Source organism: Trachypithecus francoisi, unplaced genomic scaffold, assembly GCF_009764315.1.
Source record: "Trachypithecus francoisi isolate TF-2019V2 unplaced genomic scaffold, Tfra_2.0 Lachesis_group0, whole genome shotgun sequence".
Classification (NCBI taxonomy): Eukaryota; Metazoa; Chordata; class Mammalia; order Primates; family Cercopithecidae; genus Trachypithecus; species Trachypithecus francoisi.
The window spans coordinates 162747404-162764669 of NW_022681453.1; the positions used below are offsets into that span (position 1 = coordinate 162747404).

Here is a 17266-nt window from a genome sequence, read left to right on the forward strand (position 1 = left end):
TGAGGAAACCAAAGAGTGCCCTTTGAGATTTGCCCAATCCCTTCATTTGTTTTACAGCTTCCTTTATTAAAATAAATATTTATGGAGCACATTCTATGTGTCAGGCACTGTGCTAAATAATGGAAAATAAAGGGCACCCTTGAGAGGTTCACAGAAGATGGGGAGACAAAGACCCAGCAGGGTTAGGAAAGTTGCTCAAGGTCATAGGACCTTGTAAAAGAGACTTGAATCTTAGTCCAGTGCTGTTTGCCACAATGTGAGAAAACTCTTGACAAAAGTTAATATAAATTAATATTCAAAATGAACTTCTATTTGGAGGCTTCTTTAGCTTCCATAAGAGCAAAGACTTCTCATGAAGCATGCATTCAATAAGCATTTTACTGAGTGCTTATTGAGTAAACATACCATATGCTGGGGAAATAAAGTCGTGTTCTAGTAGGGCCAAAAGCAATTTAAAGACAGAATCCTGGGCAATGGCATATGTACTATTGCAGAGGCATACTCTGGTTGCCATGGTAGCCCAGAAGAGAGGGGGCAAAAGCGGCCCTAAAGGGATTATGAGTTTTGAAGGACAAGTCAGACATTACAGGGGCTTGGGACAAGTGGGACATTCCAGGAATGAACAGCATGTGAGTTGCACTTAATGTGATTAATGTTACTAAAAAGAGGATTGACATTTTCTCAGTAGTGTCTGAGAGCAAGATGCCTGATACCTATGGAGACCATGTGTCCAGTTTCAAACATTCATCTTTTTTGTCCTAAAAATTGGAAGCACCTTGGCAGACCACAGATCTGAGTTTGGGAAATGAGGTATTGAAGCCAATATTTGAACAGATCTTTAGGTACAAGGTGTTGGATTCTCAGACAGGGGATGGGCCTACACATCATTGACATTTCTGACTCCTCACCTCTCAGACATCACTGCATTCCATGGGCTCTTTATTAGAAGTCACTTAGGTGTTCACCTGCCTCTGAGGTGAAAACAAGGCTTATCTCCTGTGTTTCACCTACTCTGAGACATCATTGATTGCAACATGCATTAATATTTTAGGTACCATTAAGAAAGAAAAATACTGCCATGGAGCCATAACATGATGGTTTCTTGCCAATTAGAAGGTGTTTTTAAAATGTTCTGCACATTAAAAAAAGATCTTTCAGACTCATTTAGACATGAGCTTTTATTACAGATCTCATTTGTACATACATAGAAAGGAAATATAAGCAAAATAAAATGACTTAGATATCTCTAAAACTTCTACACAACATCCATCTCTTTGAACCACTTCAAATTGGGATCATAGGTGTCCGTATCTTTCTATAAAACATCATCCTCTGTGCCATTAACAGCCACGATGTGCAACGTTTCTTAAGCGTTCCCCACATTTGTCTTTTGGATTTCTTCCCAAGATGCTGACATTCCTTCTAAAACTTTTAAAGCTGTATGCAGCAAATATCAGCTATGACAAGAACAAAACCTGGCATCAATTGTAAGATTCATTCCTATTTCAGAGATTTTAAAAATGTGTGTCTTAGAATAATTGAAACAACGGTAAGCCAGACCTAAGGTTTCTTAGAACATTATTACGCCTTTAAAACTTAGCAGAAGAAAAGTCCAGAATCCAGAACTTTCCCTCTGACTTTTTACATGGCACAAACCTGTGTCCATCTCCAGAGGTTTCTAACATGTGATTTGGCAGCCTCATGTCTGTCAGGCCCTTGTGAGGTGGGAGCAGGATGACAGCTGCAAGTCAAGCACCAGAGCAAGACCTGCTGCCAAGCACTCTGATTTTAATCCTGTCAGTTAGTGCTTGGCTCCATCCAAAACGTATTCAGGGCTGTGACAAGGGTTCTCAGATCCAGTGCCTCCTTTTTACAATAAGGATTTGGGCCGGGTGCGGTGGCTCACGCCTGTAATCCCCGCACTTTGGGAGGCTGAGGCCGGTGGATCACAAGATCAAGAGATCGAGACTATCCTGGCCAACAGGATGAAACCCCATCTCTGCTGAAAATACAAAAATTAGCTGGGTGTGGTGGTGCGCACCTGTAATCCCAGCTACTTGGGAGGCTGAGGCAGGTGAATCACTTGAACCCAGGAGGCAGAGATTGCAGTGAGCCAAGATCACACCACTGCACTCCAGCCTGGTGACACAGCGAGACTCCGTATCAAAATAAATAATTAAATAATAATAATAAAAAAATAAGGATTTGGGGACACTGTAGCAGATTGTATTTTCCAAAGATTGCTGTAGAATATCTCCTGTCCCACACCATCTTCCAGAACTGTGCTGCTCCTTTATCAAGATTTGGAGCCCAGTCCTCCCACTCCTTGAATCTGAGTTTGTATGTAGTTTGTTACCAATGGAATGTGGGAAAAGTGAAGTTGTGTGACTTATAAGGCTGAGTCAGAAAAGGCGATGCAACTTCCACCTTGCTTGGTGGAACACTCATGCTGGAGCCCAGACCTGCCATGTAAGCAGTCTCACTGCCGTAAAGTGGCCATGCTGTGATCAAGCCCAAACAAACGTGGAGAGGCCCTGAGATGATCTGAAGAGAGAGAGACTACTGCTCTCAGTTGAGAGACTACTCAAGCTCCCAGCTACTCGAGCTCCTGCCTCCATCTGACTGCAATCATGAATTGCTGTTATTCTCACCCACTAAATGTGGGGATGGTTTGTTACATGACATTGGTAACAGGAAGATTCCCTTTAAGGAGAATCCCTCCCATGGAAGACAACTGCCTTAGGGACATTAAATCATCCATGTGACCACCAAGTATATCAACACCAAGGAAAGGCTTCAGGTTCAGGGGCCATCGTTTCTCAGCCACTTACACTCACTGGAGTTCGATTACTCTCTCTGCCTTACCTCTTATCCTCTTCATCACCGTAAGTCCTGGTATAGAACATTTACATAACTTACCATCTCTTGGATAAATAAGGAATAACTTTAGTTAGTTCTACAAACTGAAAAAAGCTCAAAGAGATGATAGTTATTTCCCTATTAGTTATACCCCAGCTTTCTCGTTTGGGTCTCAACCCCAGCATCAGGGTCTTCAGGGAATGTGGGATAGTGAAAAGCTACTTCCTGCCCCACTTCACTCCATCCAAGTGGCCAGGGGTGCCAGGCCTCAATGCATGGGCAGAGCTACATTGTGTGGGGCTTGTATCTTTTACAACTCTGGGAACACTTTTTAAGAAAAAAGAAACCAAAATTAGATATGAAAGGAAAGTGATTTAGAATATAAATTCACAACAAATTACAACTTGAAAAAACTAAAAAATCCTACAGTCATGAAAACATCCACAACATAATTAATTACCTAATATGCCCTTATAATATTTTTGTACCTTTTTTTAGTTGCATACTATTTGATTAATCTTCATATGACAATTTTATGCTATCATTCTACATATGATGTATTGGAAGTTTATTCAGTTGTCCTCTAGTATGGTAATCAAAATGTGTTTTTAATTATTGATAGTTTAAACAGTTTTTTTTGGTTTCACAACTTGTTATTGGTAACGTAATGTAAAGTTTTAAAATTTTTGTCAAATGTTTAAAAAACCTCAAGTTTTTGTGTTTGTCTGTTTCTGCATATGAGCTGTAAGATTAGGAAGAATTTTCCACAGGCTAGCTCCTGGCAATATTAATTTCTAGCCTTGTTTCCTTGTTATTATCCTCATAGTTCCAGGTTGGATGCCACAGGGCATGCTTCTAACATAACATGGTCTCTGGCCCTGCACCTTTGTGTGAGTTTACCTGGTTTTGTTCTCCCCGCTGCGTGGTGGACATCAGGTGTTTTTGCTATACACTGCCTCCTCCTCCTATACAAATCTTCTCCCGCAGATCTTGATCTGGTGAGACTGACAACCACAACTCCCCACCCTGCTGGCCACAGAGAGAGCAGAGGGCCCAGTCACACTGCATATTCCAGTCAGCACAGGGGATCCACGCGAGCGCACGGCTCAGAGTCAATCAGCCTCTAATCTGATTTTGATCTCTTGGGGCTGGGGAAGAGATCTTCCTTCAACTCCACATATTATCCCAAAATTCTTACTGGGATAGGTCCTCACTTACCCCTGAGCCTTTTTGTTTGTTTTTTAGATGTATTAGGGCTGGTTTCTATACACTCACAAGAAAAAAAAAAGTTCCTTTTTATTATTTTAATTAGTCATTTTATGACCATAGAATACATACATATTGTGCAAGATTTGAACAATGTAGAAAGGCATTAACAGGAATATTTCAGAGTGTCTGTCCCTGTAATTTATTTCTAGTTTTACTACATGTGGTCCAGAACTTGGTAGAGGACCAGGGGATTTACTGAGGTTTATATATATATATATACACACACATACATATACACTTTAAGTTCTGGGATACATGTGCAGAATGTGCAGGTTTGTTACACAGGTATATACGTGCCATGGTGGTTGCTGCACCCATCAACCCGTCATCTACATTAGGTATTTCTCCTAATGCCGTCTCTCCCCTAGCCCCCAACCCCCAACAGGCCCCAGTGTGTGATGTTCCCCTGAGGTTTTGTTGTTGTTGTTTGGAGATGGAGTCTCTCCCTGTCACCCAGGCTGGGGTGCTGTAGCACAGTATCAGACCACTGTAACCTTCACCTCCCAGGTTCAAGCAGTTCTCCTGCCTCAGCCTCCTGAGTAGCTGAGATTACAGGTGTGCGCCACTATATCCAGCTAGTTTTTTTTTTTTAATTTTTGGTAGAGACAGGGTTTCACCATGGTGGCCAGGTTGGTCTCGAACTACTGACCTCAGGTGATCCACCTGCCTCGGTGGCATGAGCCACTGTGCTTGGCCTACTGAGGTTTTATAAGGTCCAGTAAATGACTAATTTGCTAAATGTTTCCTAACCCTTTAAAATTATATTCACTGCTTGAGGTTACAGAGCTCAATATATAACCAAAATACATTCATTTTATTTTAGACTTTTGTGCTGAGTCTATTTCAAGTATGAAGACAATAGTATCCCTACAACATAAGCTTGTTCTAAGGACTCAATACGTTAATACATGAAAAGAGCTTAGAATAGTGCCTGCCACACAGTAGGCATCCCTAAAATGTTGTCATCAGCATCTTCCTTTTCATTCTTGTTCGATACTAGATAGGCATACTTACAGCTGACATTTTAACTGTGAAACATTGATGAAAGTATGTTAGCACTCTCTTAATACTATTTTATGAATTTCTAATAGACTTTGCTGTATATAATCTGAAGTTGTTGGTGATTGTGTGATTATTGTGGATAATCTCTTGATCAATTAAAGAATTCTAGGGCCTTTGATATTAATATTATGATGATCTCTTACTTTTTTACTGTAATTCCCCGGCATTCTTTCTCATCTTTTCATATTCAGCCAGAATCATATTGTTTTGGTATGCACTTTGAAATAGTAAAATTTCATAAGTCTTATCATTTTCAGAAACCAAATCATGCTAATTTCCTCAGCAAAACCAGCACATTTTTATGCTGCTTCCTCCCTCCTCACTACTCACTTTTACTAAAATAAATGAGAACCTAGGAACTAGCATAAAATCAAATGATTTATTGTTATTCTTTATAAAATAATTACTATGCTCCCAGTATACATATTTCCTTTCAAATGCTAACGTATTGTTTGACAGCCATCATTAACGCAGTACGCAGCACTACAATTATACATAATAGGAGCCACTGCCTCACAACCAGCTCACAAATTTCCTACACAGTTTTCCTGTTGATCAGTTATTTACTTTCATTCTGTACATTCATAAAAAACATCTGTATGGTTTTCCAGTAAAACTACGAGTAATATCCATGTTTTTGCACTTAAATGTCTATTTAGATAGACGTGCAGTTTGTGCTGTAGTAAATGACCTAATTCTCCTACCTTACAAATTTCCTTCACAGAAAAAATATTCTGATGCTTTTCAGTTTTTATCTTTTTGTTTTCCTGAACATAGTGAGTACTGCCCACTTCTGGTGTAGTACTTTTTGAGTTTAGGAAACTTTTCTTCTTCTTTCCTCTAAAATAGTGTTCCTGTTACATGCGTTCTGTTAGTATTTTCCTTCTATCACTTAACAAGACTCTGGATTCTCATTGTCTGATCTCTATATCTAGGATGTTCTCTTTGGCCATTTTCCTTGTTTTGCACTTTTTCTCTGGGTTCTAGGGGATTTTCTTAAGCCTGGTCTCCACATCAGAGGTAGATTTTCCTGGGGCTGATGATGCTCTTGCTGTTTCTAGGGTAATGTTAAGTTCTCTAATAGAGAGATCTCTCTCCTTAAATCCTTTCCTTGGTGTTGCCAGCTGTTCCTGCATGTCCTATCTTTTCTCTCCCCTCATTCCAGAGTCCGTGCTCTCCTTAAATGCCCTGAGCAAATACTGCTTCTACTCCTTGGAATGAATCTTCCAGAGCATGGTCTTTATCACGTGCATCTGGTGCTCACATACTCTTCTATTTTGTAGTATTTCTGGAACAGACCTATGTTACTTAGTGTTTACTTAATTGGGGGCAATTCTGCAATTTTGGTTTCAAACAATGGAGTCATTCAACTGTTCTCCAACACTTCCTTGTTTGCCTGGCTTTTCCCTACATCCACAGCCTAGGACTAGTGAGGATAACAGGATGTTGTAAACCCATCTGTTCTGTCTTCTAGAGACCTGAAGAAGGTGGGAGGACTGGGACTGTGGGTGAGAGTCTTGGCTGCGCCCAGGAGCTTTCTATACTTGTTGAAAACCCCATCCAGGGGTTGTTATCCTGAGTGGAAAGAGGGAATCCTCCGCCCCTGCATCACCTGGGAATGCCTGTGGTGGGTACATGCCCATGGTGAGGGCACAGGCAGCTGTGCATCTGTGCATCAGGATGAGCAAAACTTTGGTGAAAACACTAGACACACACACTCCCTCCATCTGGGAGCTGTTGGTGAGGAGCTTCCTTTTCTTGTTTTATGTCCTTCCCAAAGTCCCTTTGCTATTCTTGCTTTTTCAGTGTAAGAAAGGTTCCTTTGCAAGATTTCATCTCTGCCCAGCTGGCCCCTGTAGACTGCCTCCGCCCCTAAAGAGCATGTACTTCCTCATCTGCCCAAGTCGGAAGGGAAGTGGCGAGAAGGCATATGGTTTCTCTTTGTGGGGGCCTTAAGTCCATGGGGGTTTCCCATTTTTCCTTTTTCCTCTGCCCTGCCCATACTTCTCTTCCTCAGAATTGAACATGTTGTAAATAAAATCCCCTACCTGGCTCTTCTATACTTCTCTGATAAGGGCCGAGGTCCAGCATCTTTTACTTTGGCTCAAATTCTAATGCCATCCAATGATTTGTTTACAGACTAAACTTTTTCCTCTATTTTTGACTCTCCGACACCTATTCATGATTCTATTGGTGACAAAGGTTTCAAAAACATTTCTGTGCAATAAACTGAAACTCATACAGGAAACATGCCTTCCCTCTTCTCTTCCCGTCCCCTTGTCTGTTTCACTGGCCGGCTCCCGGCTCTAAGGGTTCAGGTAACTAGGAAAGGAAGAAGTCACTGTTGCATCAAATGTTCCAGCCCAAAGCAGCAGCTTTGCCATATGCTGGGTGACCACAGAGGACTTTGTCTCAGAACAGGGAGGAGCTCAAAGTGTTTTTATTCTGCACCAGCAGAAAAGTGCAATGCTGAGAAGTGGAAACACCTTGCTGATTATGCTGAGAAAGGCAGAAACAGGTGTTTGTGGGGAGGCGGCCGGGCCACTCACCTTGCAAGAAACAAAATGTGCTGTGAAGCAGGAAAGTATACGGCATCCTGTACTTTCATACCGCTCAGTGCATCTCTGCACGCTTATCCCAAGTGCTGCCTCATCTAATCTCACCACAGGAATCACAGCAACATTTCAGAGAAGGAAAAGGAGGTCAAGGGCTTGGGTCAAAGTCACCACAGCAGTTAGTGGGGATCAAAGATTGCAATGAGCATTTCTCTTCTTCTTCTTCCTGCCCCAGATGATTGGACTTAACAAGGCCAAGGAAAGCTTAAGTGGGTCATCATCCCCGGCTTTCCTTAAACTTCAGCAGGGTGGGAATGGCTAAGAGGAGGAGAAATGCAGAGTGTGAGCTTGTATCACCCCCTGTCTGCCTACCCAGAGACTGTCTATGTGAGTGAGATGAACACAAACCCTAGTACAGTGCAACTGAAACACTTTTATGAAGGCTGCCTGAGAAGTAATCTACTGACCTGGAGAGTATTCAAGGGATCATACAGGAAAGTCATGGGCTCCTCCCCATGCAACCATCTCCAGAGACCTAAATAAAAAGTCAATTTAATGCGAATAAGTGGAGAGATGAGCTGCCCGGTAGGCAGGTCCTGAGAGACTGATCACTGGGATACTCAAGCAGAGTGAGGCTGAGGGCAGAACCTTCCAGGTGGCATTAATGTTGACCTGGATTACATCCCATAATGAGTTATGCATCCAGAATTACCTAAGGGAAGGGGTGTGTCAGCAGTGCCATCAAGGGTCAGTGACTCTGACCTCCCAGGCTTCAGGGTCCCTTGCAGATATGACTGAGAGCCAAGTGCGCAAAGCGCAGATGAAGGTGCTACAGGCTGGAACCCCGGGAGCCACTGGAATGTCCATTTCCTGCAGCCTGCTTATACTGAGGTTTAATCTAGATAACATTTGACAAAAGGGTCAGGGTGCGATTAGGAGATGATGATTAACCTCTAGGGGCCTATCTCATTTGTACAGCTGTTCCCCCACTGGGTACTCCCATTCTTCTAAGACCAAGGGCTGAGAGTGGGGATCACATTGCTCTGCGTTGAGCTTCCAGACCACTGCCCACCCTCCCTTCCTCAAAAGGCTCTCACCTGGGAGATGCTATCCTGTCATGCCTGCTTTCCCCTCTAGCAGGTGCCACTGGCCTTGTGGCCACTCCTCGTGTTCACCAAGGATGCTGACTCCTAGGTCACACCATCCTCCTCAACATCTGTCGGTTTCTTGCTCCAGCACCCACGTGGAGGCTCACCCTACCCTCCAGCCTCACCAACCCTAGATCTCACTTCTTAAGGCTCCTCCCCTGGCTCTGGCCAGCAACCCCAGGTCATACCCTCTATTTTGCCTTTACCTGAGATTGCTCCACCTCTCAATTTCCAAAGCACTCCTGTCTGGCTCAAATATACCTCCCTGCCCAACCCCTCACCATGCTGGAGTTTCTACCTTGTCAAGACCTCTAATTTCCTAATCTCTCCCTAGTCACCTCCAGTTTTCAGTTTCCATCTTGGTCAGATTAATCCTCAGACCACACATTTCATCACTACAATTTCTCTTGTGCATATCATCTGAATTGGCCCATCTTTCTCTCACCTCCTATACTCCCCTGGCAAAACCCCAGCACTGCAGTAAGCATCTCCATCCCAGCTCCTGAATCCTGATGAGGGGAAGACAGGTGCGTGCAGAGCCCCACTCAACACACACACACCTGAGTGCCCAGCACCCTACTCTAAACTGACCATCTCAGAGCTCAGCCTTGCCCTGCCCTTCTGCTGTTTCCTTAATCAACCTGATTTCAACACCTAGGAAAACATCTACTTCATACTTTCTGAGAACGTGCCCCACCCACATCTAGCTGATAGTCTCACTTCATTTCACAAAGCGATTCAAACTCCTTCATCATTTCCCCATTAATTTAGTCATCCTAATCTTCTATACTTGCCCCTTTCTGTTTTATTGAGCTGTGTGAGGCTGCAGGGCTGTGTCTCTTCTTACAAAGGTCCCATCCCTCCTCCTTTCTCATGAACTCTGCTCATTCAGGGGTCCTCCTCTTCATGCCCCTCCCACCTCTCTCATCACACCATCTTGACCGTTGCCATCAGCATTGGCATGCTCTACCTCCCATCTCAAACATGCCTTGACTCCACAGCTCTCTAGTTATTAACCTGAGCCCCTTTAGGGCCAACTTCTCACATGCTGTGTTCCCCCACTCTCCATTCACTCAACCAATCCAGCCTGCTTTCCACACCACCCTTCCTGAAATTGCTGCCATCACAGTCATCAAACACTTCATGTTACTGAATTCAATGGACAGTTCTGCCTCTGTTTTAGTGAAACCCTCACAAGCACTCCACATAGTCCACTTTCTGTCTTTAACATGCCTGGTTCCCTCTGCCCAAACTTTTAGGATTGGGCTTCCTCAGGGCCTTGTCCTGAGTCCTCTTCTTTTTGTCTTCCCATGGATTACCTCCTCCAGTCTATGTTTTTATGCCACCTTTATGTACATGAAGTGAAGGCAGGGCAGGGTTAGACTGGGGTGCAATTCCCTTCTGATAGTCTCAGAGTCTCAGGCATCCCAAAGATGAAAGCTCTGGAGGAGAGACACCAGTACTCACAGGTCTCATGTCCATGCTGTCCAAGGAGACCTAGCCACTTCCTTACCCCTCCTGCTCAGTTTCAGAAGAAAAGGATTGGGGATTGGTTGGGCTGTTCTCCCACCTTTTAAGAGCCAACTGCCTTGGTCACCACTCAAGACAAGAGCAAGTCTATTTTCAGGAAGCACAGGGGGGCCTCTGCTTCTCTATCCTCCCTAACAAATAGGCTGGGCTAGACCCTGGAGGGCAAGCCATGGAGGAGTGTAGGAAGGACTCACCCTTGCTTCAGAAGTTCCTTGCAATCAGGGACCAGGGTATGGTGACAAATGCCACTTCATGGTTACACTGGACATGACCAGGGGAAGGTGTCAGGCTGTGTGTTGTTACAGATTGTATATTTGCATGCCTGGGGGTTACTAGGCTGTATGCATATAAACAGGGAGGAGGCAGGCTCTGAGAACCTGCCAGGGTGCCTGGGATGAGCTGTGAATTTTTGCCCCTGATGCCATGAGTTGGAGGGGCCTCTGCTCAAAACATATGGTACATACTTCTCCTTCTTTTAATCTGGGATCATGTATCATCTCTCAAGTCCAATAAGAAAACATTCCCATGTCCTTCCCTCCCTCCCTAGTACCAAGGTCCTCATCTCAGTTTCCATGGGTCCATGGAGGGCTGCCTCTAGTGATGAGCTGGAATCTTAAGGCCTGAAATAGAGCCAGACTGCAGCAGTCCCAAGTCTTGGAGAGCTTCAAGTAACTGCTCCCGGGCAGAGCCAATAAAGGAATTCTCCAGGAAGGTAGGCAGGCCTCCCACACCATCCCGCAGGGTATACAGGGGCACTCGCACCAGGCCCAGCACCTGTAAAAGGAAGGAGACAGGAGACACTGGGGCTCATTCCCTTAACTCCATCCTCTCTCCAGCAGATATTTCTAGAGCAGAGGCCTCACCCCTTAATACTCCAGCAGAACCAGGCCCAAGGTTCACACCTCACTAAAGCCTAGTGGCCCAACCTTCTGCAGAAAAATGACCCAAAACATGTTATCTAGCTCTATCAATTAATCTTTCCCACATCTGCTTCTAAACCTCTAATGGCTCCTGTCTCAAAGATGTATTCATACCCTTTCACGAGTGGTTGTCAAAATGTGGTCCTCGGATTATCTGCATCAGCATTATTTGGGAACTTTTGAAAATTGCAAATTGTCAGGTTTCCTGTCTCCCCGCCCCGCCACCAATGCAGGAATGCTGAGAGAAATCGCTATTTTAATAAGACGCCCAGGTGATTCTGCTACTTGCCAAATTTTGAGAACCACTTTCATACATAATCTATCTACTAGCCCTGCCTGAAATATCAGGGCCACATCTCCTACACAAGAAAAGCAAAACCCAAGAATAAAACCTAGGTTGCCACACCTAGATAATGTGATAATGTATCACACTGTCAATAGGGAACAGCAGACAGACATGGATGAGTGTGTTCTAGAAAGGATCTCTCCTGGTAAAGGGTGGGAAAGACCTTTACAGAAAGCCCAGGTTGGCAGTACTAATTCAAAGTAGAGATGACCACGATCTCAACTCCACCAAGAAAACTGGGAGAGGGCAAGGTCAGAGGGGCAAAAAACTTTTCTCCAGGGATGCTTTCTTGGGGTAAAGAAAGCTTTGGGAGAAGAGGAAACTGGGAAAGGGACAGAGTCCCAGGCTGGTCCCACCTCCAGCCCGTGGTCCTTGGCGCGTGTTGCGCCGGCCTCCACAGCCAACAGCTGCTCGAGCGTCAGACCCTTGGCATAGAAGTGGGCCACAACGCGTGGCCCTGACCCGACGTGGGAGCTGCGGTAGTCAGTGCGCTCCACGCGGAAAGCGGCCGCCGCCTCGCCGAGCTCCTCGCGCAGCTCGCGGTTCAGCCCGTCCTCTAGGCTGCTGTCCTGCGTGTCCACGAATCCGCCGGGGAAGCCCAGACGTCCATCGAAGCGCATCTGCATCTGCGAGAGGGGGAGGCAGGGATTGGCAGGGGAGCCCCACAAGAGACCCCCAGAGAGGGTGCGGGGCTCAGGCAGAAAGTGGCCGGGCGCGCCCCCTTCTCACCAGTACGGCGTAGCGCAGCGGGATGCGGCCGAAGAGCATCCCAGGGTCCGGCGCATAGAGGAGAGCATGGCACGCATGACGCCAGCCCGACCCCAGCGCCAGGGCTTCGCCCAGCTCCAGCCTGCGGGCCCCGGCCATGGCCGGACACTGCTCCTCTGCTGTCCGGAAGGCCCAAGTGTGCAGAGGGACGGGTCTCACATCGGACCAATCCGAGCCTGGGCGGTGCCGCAAGGCCCAATCCCTGCAGGAATAAGGGGAGGAACCTAGGCGCCTTAGGACCCAGGGCCGCGACTGGTGCGGGAGGCAGCTAATCAGGGCGGGACTTGCAGACCGGGTTGAAGTCCAGGGCCCAGGAACGCTAGGGAAACCGAAAGCAGCCTCTGGGTTGGGTCTGCGGTGGGGCGGGGCTGGGGGTGTGGCCGCGCCCTGAACCTGGAGCAAGGCCAGTACATAAAGGTTCCTGGGCGCCAAAAGAGCAAGTCAGGGAAGTAGCTTTGGTTGGGTTTCGTGGTACACAAAGTACAAGGCCTGGGTTGGGTTCGGAGGAAATGAGGCTTGCGGCGGGAAGGGACTGAAGGTATGGCAGCGCCCTGAACATAAACAAAGCTGGTACATAAACGCCTACGTCACAATCTGGAGTCAGCTGGAGTGTCCCATCAGGTGAGAAGGAGCTGGGGCGCTCAGTTGAGTGCTGGGAGCCAAAGAAGCAATAAGTACATTTGGTTGGGTGTGATGGTACACAAAGCACAAGGCCTGGGTGGGCTTTAGGAGGAAATGAGGCAGGGTTGGCCTCAGACACGAAGGCCCATCCTGGGGAAATGGGGGTGGAGAGGCGCCATGGTCTAACAACTATCTTGAGTGGTGAAACTGAGGGGACTTGGTGACTGAGTGAATGGGGAAGAGGGAGCGCTGGGCTAGTGGTGGTTCAGAGTTTCCTGGATGTGGTGTCATTTTCTGAGAAGGGGAGAGTAGGAGAAGGGTGAGCAGTGATAAGTGTAGTTCTAGTCAGGAATTGGGGTGGCCATAGGCAGTGGGCAGCTGATCGTGGGGGTCTGACGCACAGGAAGTGGCACATGGAGAAGTCACAGGGCAGTGAGATTTTCAGGGGAAGTGTGGGGGTGGAAGGAGCTGTGAGTGAAATCCTGTGGCACAGGACTGGGAGTGAGGAGGGGTGAGAGGTAGAAGCCTCCTAGGCTTTCTAGTCTTTCCCTCAAACACTCTGAGACCTCTGAGCTGTGAAGGAGGGTGGGTTATCCTACCACAAGGGCAGAGGCCTACTCAGGGCCTGATGCTGAGATGCAGGATCCCTCACCCCAGGCCAGGCCTTCCCCACCCTGCAGAGCGCCCCTACACCAGGTGTCGATATTGATTATGCAATAGAAAGCAGGAGGCAGCTCCTTGAGGGGGGCTGGGCATAAAGTTACAGCCTGTAAGTGACAGCATGTGGTGGGAAAGAGTCCGGACCCACCCAGAAACGGGTTTATGACCTTAACAAGCCATTTAACTCCTCAGATCGCAATAGCTCATCTGTTCAGTGGAGATGATACTAACCTATTAGGGATGTTGAGATATGTAAAGCACTTGTAACAGTACCAGGCGGAAAGTAAATGTAGCCATTCTTGGAGTCGAGGGTTGGGGCACAGTGCTATGTGTTAAGTTAAAGACCCAGGGGTTGGAACTGAGCCACACTCATCAAGGATGAAAACTGTTGGGCATCATTTTTCCCAGCTTAGTCTTCTGAGTTACAGGGTGGAGATGCCAACTACTAACCTCAGACGGCCAGATCAATGTGATAAAGCTGTAGGTGTGATACAGTCCACGTTGGTCTGCTATCATTCTGGGGACTTGGAAATGGCCTAGCTTCATGTTACACTCACCTTGCTCTAAAAGCTGATAGCAACTGCCAATTTCAGGGTTCCGACCAGACCAACTGAATCAGAATCTGTGGAGGTAATGCAGGGACATATGTGGCTTTTCAAAGGTGTTTCAGGTAACTAATAGCCAAGGTGGAGAAGAGGTGATCTACCCCTTTCCCCAGCATTTCAAAGGTGACCTTGTCTCCTAGATTAGCTACTTTTAAGGATTTAGGGTTAAACATGCCCTTTCCAGATCTTCAGACTGTTCTTTCTTTCCTGGTTGCTTGAAGAGACATTTGAAGATGGACGCAACTATTTATCAGGCAACACGAAATCTATAAAAACCAAGGCAACAGCTATTCAGGAATTAATGCTTTGGAGACCAGAGGTTTTTCTGGATGAAGGAATATGGAAGCCCTTAAAAGCCCCCAACCTTGCCATCCCTTTCAAATCCCTCTTGCCTCTGCCCCACCTCCCCACCCCCACCAACCATCCCCCATTTCACTATCCTGAGGTGGAATGCCCAGGACTGAAGGCTGCAGGTAGAGGGCTGAGCCATGTACCTAAAGAGCTGCTCCAAGTTCATAATGGTACACGGAACCAAAAATAGCTCTGTGGTCAGTCTAGGAGAATGCTAAGGAACCAATTCATTTGTAAAATAATGAGGAAAAGAATTAAGCATTTATCATCCTTTTTTATTTTATTTATTTATTTATTTGAGATGGAGTCTTGCTCTGCCACTCAGGCTGGAGTGCAGTGGCGCGATCTCGGCTCACTGCAACCTCTGCCTCCCAGGGTCAAGCGATTCTTATGCCTCAGCCTCCCTGAGTAGCTGGGCCTACAGGTGCCCACCACCACACCCAGCTCATTTTTGTATTTTTAGTAGAGACAGGGTTTCGCCATGGTGGCCAGGCTGGTTTTGAACTCCTGATTTTATGTGATCTGTCCACATTGGCCTCCCAGAGTGCTGGGATTACAGGCGTGAGCCACAGTGCCCAGCCCATCCTGCCTTTTTTATATGGGCGCTTCCTCGGGGCTACTAAATAGTTGATGAGAGGAAATTTTTGTTTTAAGTATTCTAGCTAATCAAAGAAGAAGGAGCCAATAACAATTTTACATTTTTTTTAAACTTTAAAGAATTTATGGATCCTAGGGATTGATCATCAATCGTTGCTAACATCATGAAAAGAACCAGTTACTGTGCACTTCATGGTGGAAGAATACATCACCTCCTATTAATTTTTCTTGCACAAAATTGAAGTTGAATCTCAACCTAAATACCAATTATTAGAAATATAAAGATGCCCCTTTTTAAAATATCAGGAAGAGACTAGAATGATCCATGTAATAGTGGATTTGAGTTGGAGACATCAGTATTAACTCATGTTTAACTTAATATAGCTACATATGTTTACATAGGGAAATATTTATAGATATGTACACACCTCTTTTTATAAAGTCACTAATCTGTGAGGCCCCTGCCCTCATGACCTAATCACCTTCCAAAGGCCCTACTTCCAAATGCCAATAAATTGGGAGTTAGGATTTCAACATATGAATTTAGGGGGAACAAAAATATTCAGTTAATAGCAATCATGAAATACAATGAAAGTCTGAGAGACTGTCACAACAAAGACTAGCCTAAGGACACATGACATGACTAAATGGATTAGAGAAATCTGAATAAAGTATAGACTTTGTCTAATGATAATATATCAAAATTGGTTCATTATTGCAAGAAATGTACCATAATGTAAGATGTTAATTATAGAGTAAATTAGTTAGAGTAATGGGAAGTCTAGGTATTGTCTCCACAATTTTCCTGTAAATGTAAAAAGTTTTAAAAAATATATAGATGAGTCTCAGTGTATTGCCCAAGCTGGTCTCCAACTCCTGACCTCGAGCTATCTTCCCACCTGCGCTTCCTAAAATATTAGGATTACAGGAGTGAGCCACTGCACCTGGCCTGCAAATGTAAAACTTTTTGTAAAAGTTTGTTTTTAAAACACATGAGGATGCAATCAGTAAATCCTAGACTGAAGGAAAGTTTACAAGAAAAATGACCTGGTTTCATTAATAAATGAATTACAGGGGAAAAAGAAACATGGTGGTAGACTCTATACATTAAAAGAGATTGAGGAGACATATCAATTGAAGCAACTGGGCTTTATTCTAATTTGAACAAACAAAAATTCAACTAGTGAGGGACATGAGAATACTGATGGGATATTTTATATACAGGAATTATGGATAATTGAGATGTGATAATATTGTGGCTATGTTTCTTAAGAGTTATCTTTTAGAGTCACATATATTTGAATAAAGTTTTGCATTGTACAAAACTCTTTCAATGAGAGGATCCCTTTTGGTTCAGGAGAGGGAGAGAGGTAAGAGTGTAGTCTCACTTTTTAGGCAGGAAGAAAGCGATAGCAAACATCTGCCATCTGCCTCTGACAGTTATTTTTAAACCATTCTACTTAATCCTCATGACATTTTCCAGGTGCTTTGAATGCAGAGCCAAGGTTGAGAACTACTAATTTAGAAGAATATACCGTGGTGTGAGTGGGGAGGAAATGCAACCAGCAGACAGCGATCAGCTAGAGGCTGTAATTTTACCCAGTTACTTCCTGAAAGTGCTAGATGCTGTTGCTTATTATATTTTTAAGCATTCACATAACCTAAAATCCCATTCAGGAGCCTTAAAGGAGGTGCATTTTCTAGAAGCTAACACTGTTTTTGGTTATTTGCAGGTATAGCATCAAAACCATCCACTGCTCTGTTTTTGGAGTTCATTAAGTAGATCCATTTCACACTATCAGGACAGAATTTTTCAGACACCCGAAGCTCCATGCCTAGACCTTTTATTTGTATGTATGCAGGTATTTATTTATTTATTTATTTTTGAGACAGAGTCTCGCTCTGTCACCCAGGCTGGAGTGCAGTGGCGTGATCTTGGCTCACTGCAACCTCTACCTCCCAGGTTCAAGCCATT

General features: G+C 45.1%; 1 protein-coding gene and 1 long non-coding RNA gene across 4 annotated transcripts in view; one reads left to right on the forward strand and one right to left on the reverse strand.

Moving 5' to 3' along the window:
* Window positions 1-5555: 5555 nt before the first annotated feature.
* NUDT16 (nudix hydrolase 16) lies at window positions 5556-12717 on the reverse strand. The gene is made up of 3 exons (XM_033212688.1): window positions 12419-12717; window positions 12046-12315; window positions 5556-11197 (listed from the first exon to the last, which is right to left on the reverse strand). Exons 1-3 carry the CDS (start codon window positions 12554-12556, stop codon window positions 11018-11020), a joined length of 588 nt encoding a protein of 195 aa, XP_033068579.1. The 5' UTR covers window positions 12557-12717; the 3' UTR covers window positions 5556-11017.
* A 197-nt stretch (window positions 12718-12914) lies between these two features.
* LOC117084195 overlaps window positions 12915-17266 on the forward strand; it is a 46170-nt gene continuing 41818 nt past the window's right edge. For all 3 annotated transcript variants that reach the window (XR_004437340.1, XR_004437339.1, XR_004437341.1), the window contains exon 1: window positions 12915-13078. This is a non-coding gene — a long non-coding RNA (uncharacterized LOC117084195). The remainder of the gene's footprint in view (window positions 13079-17266) is intronic.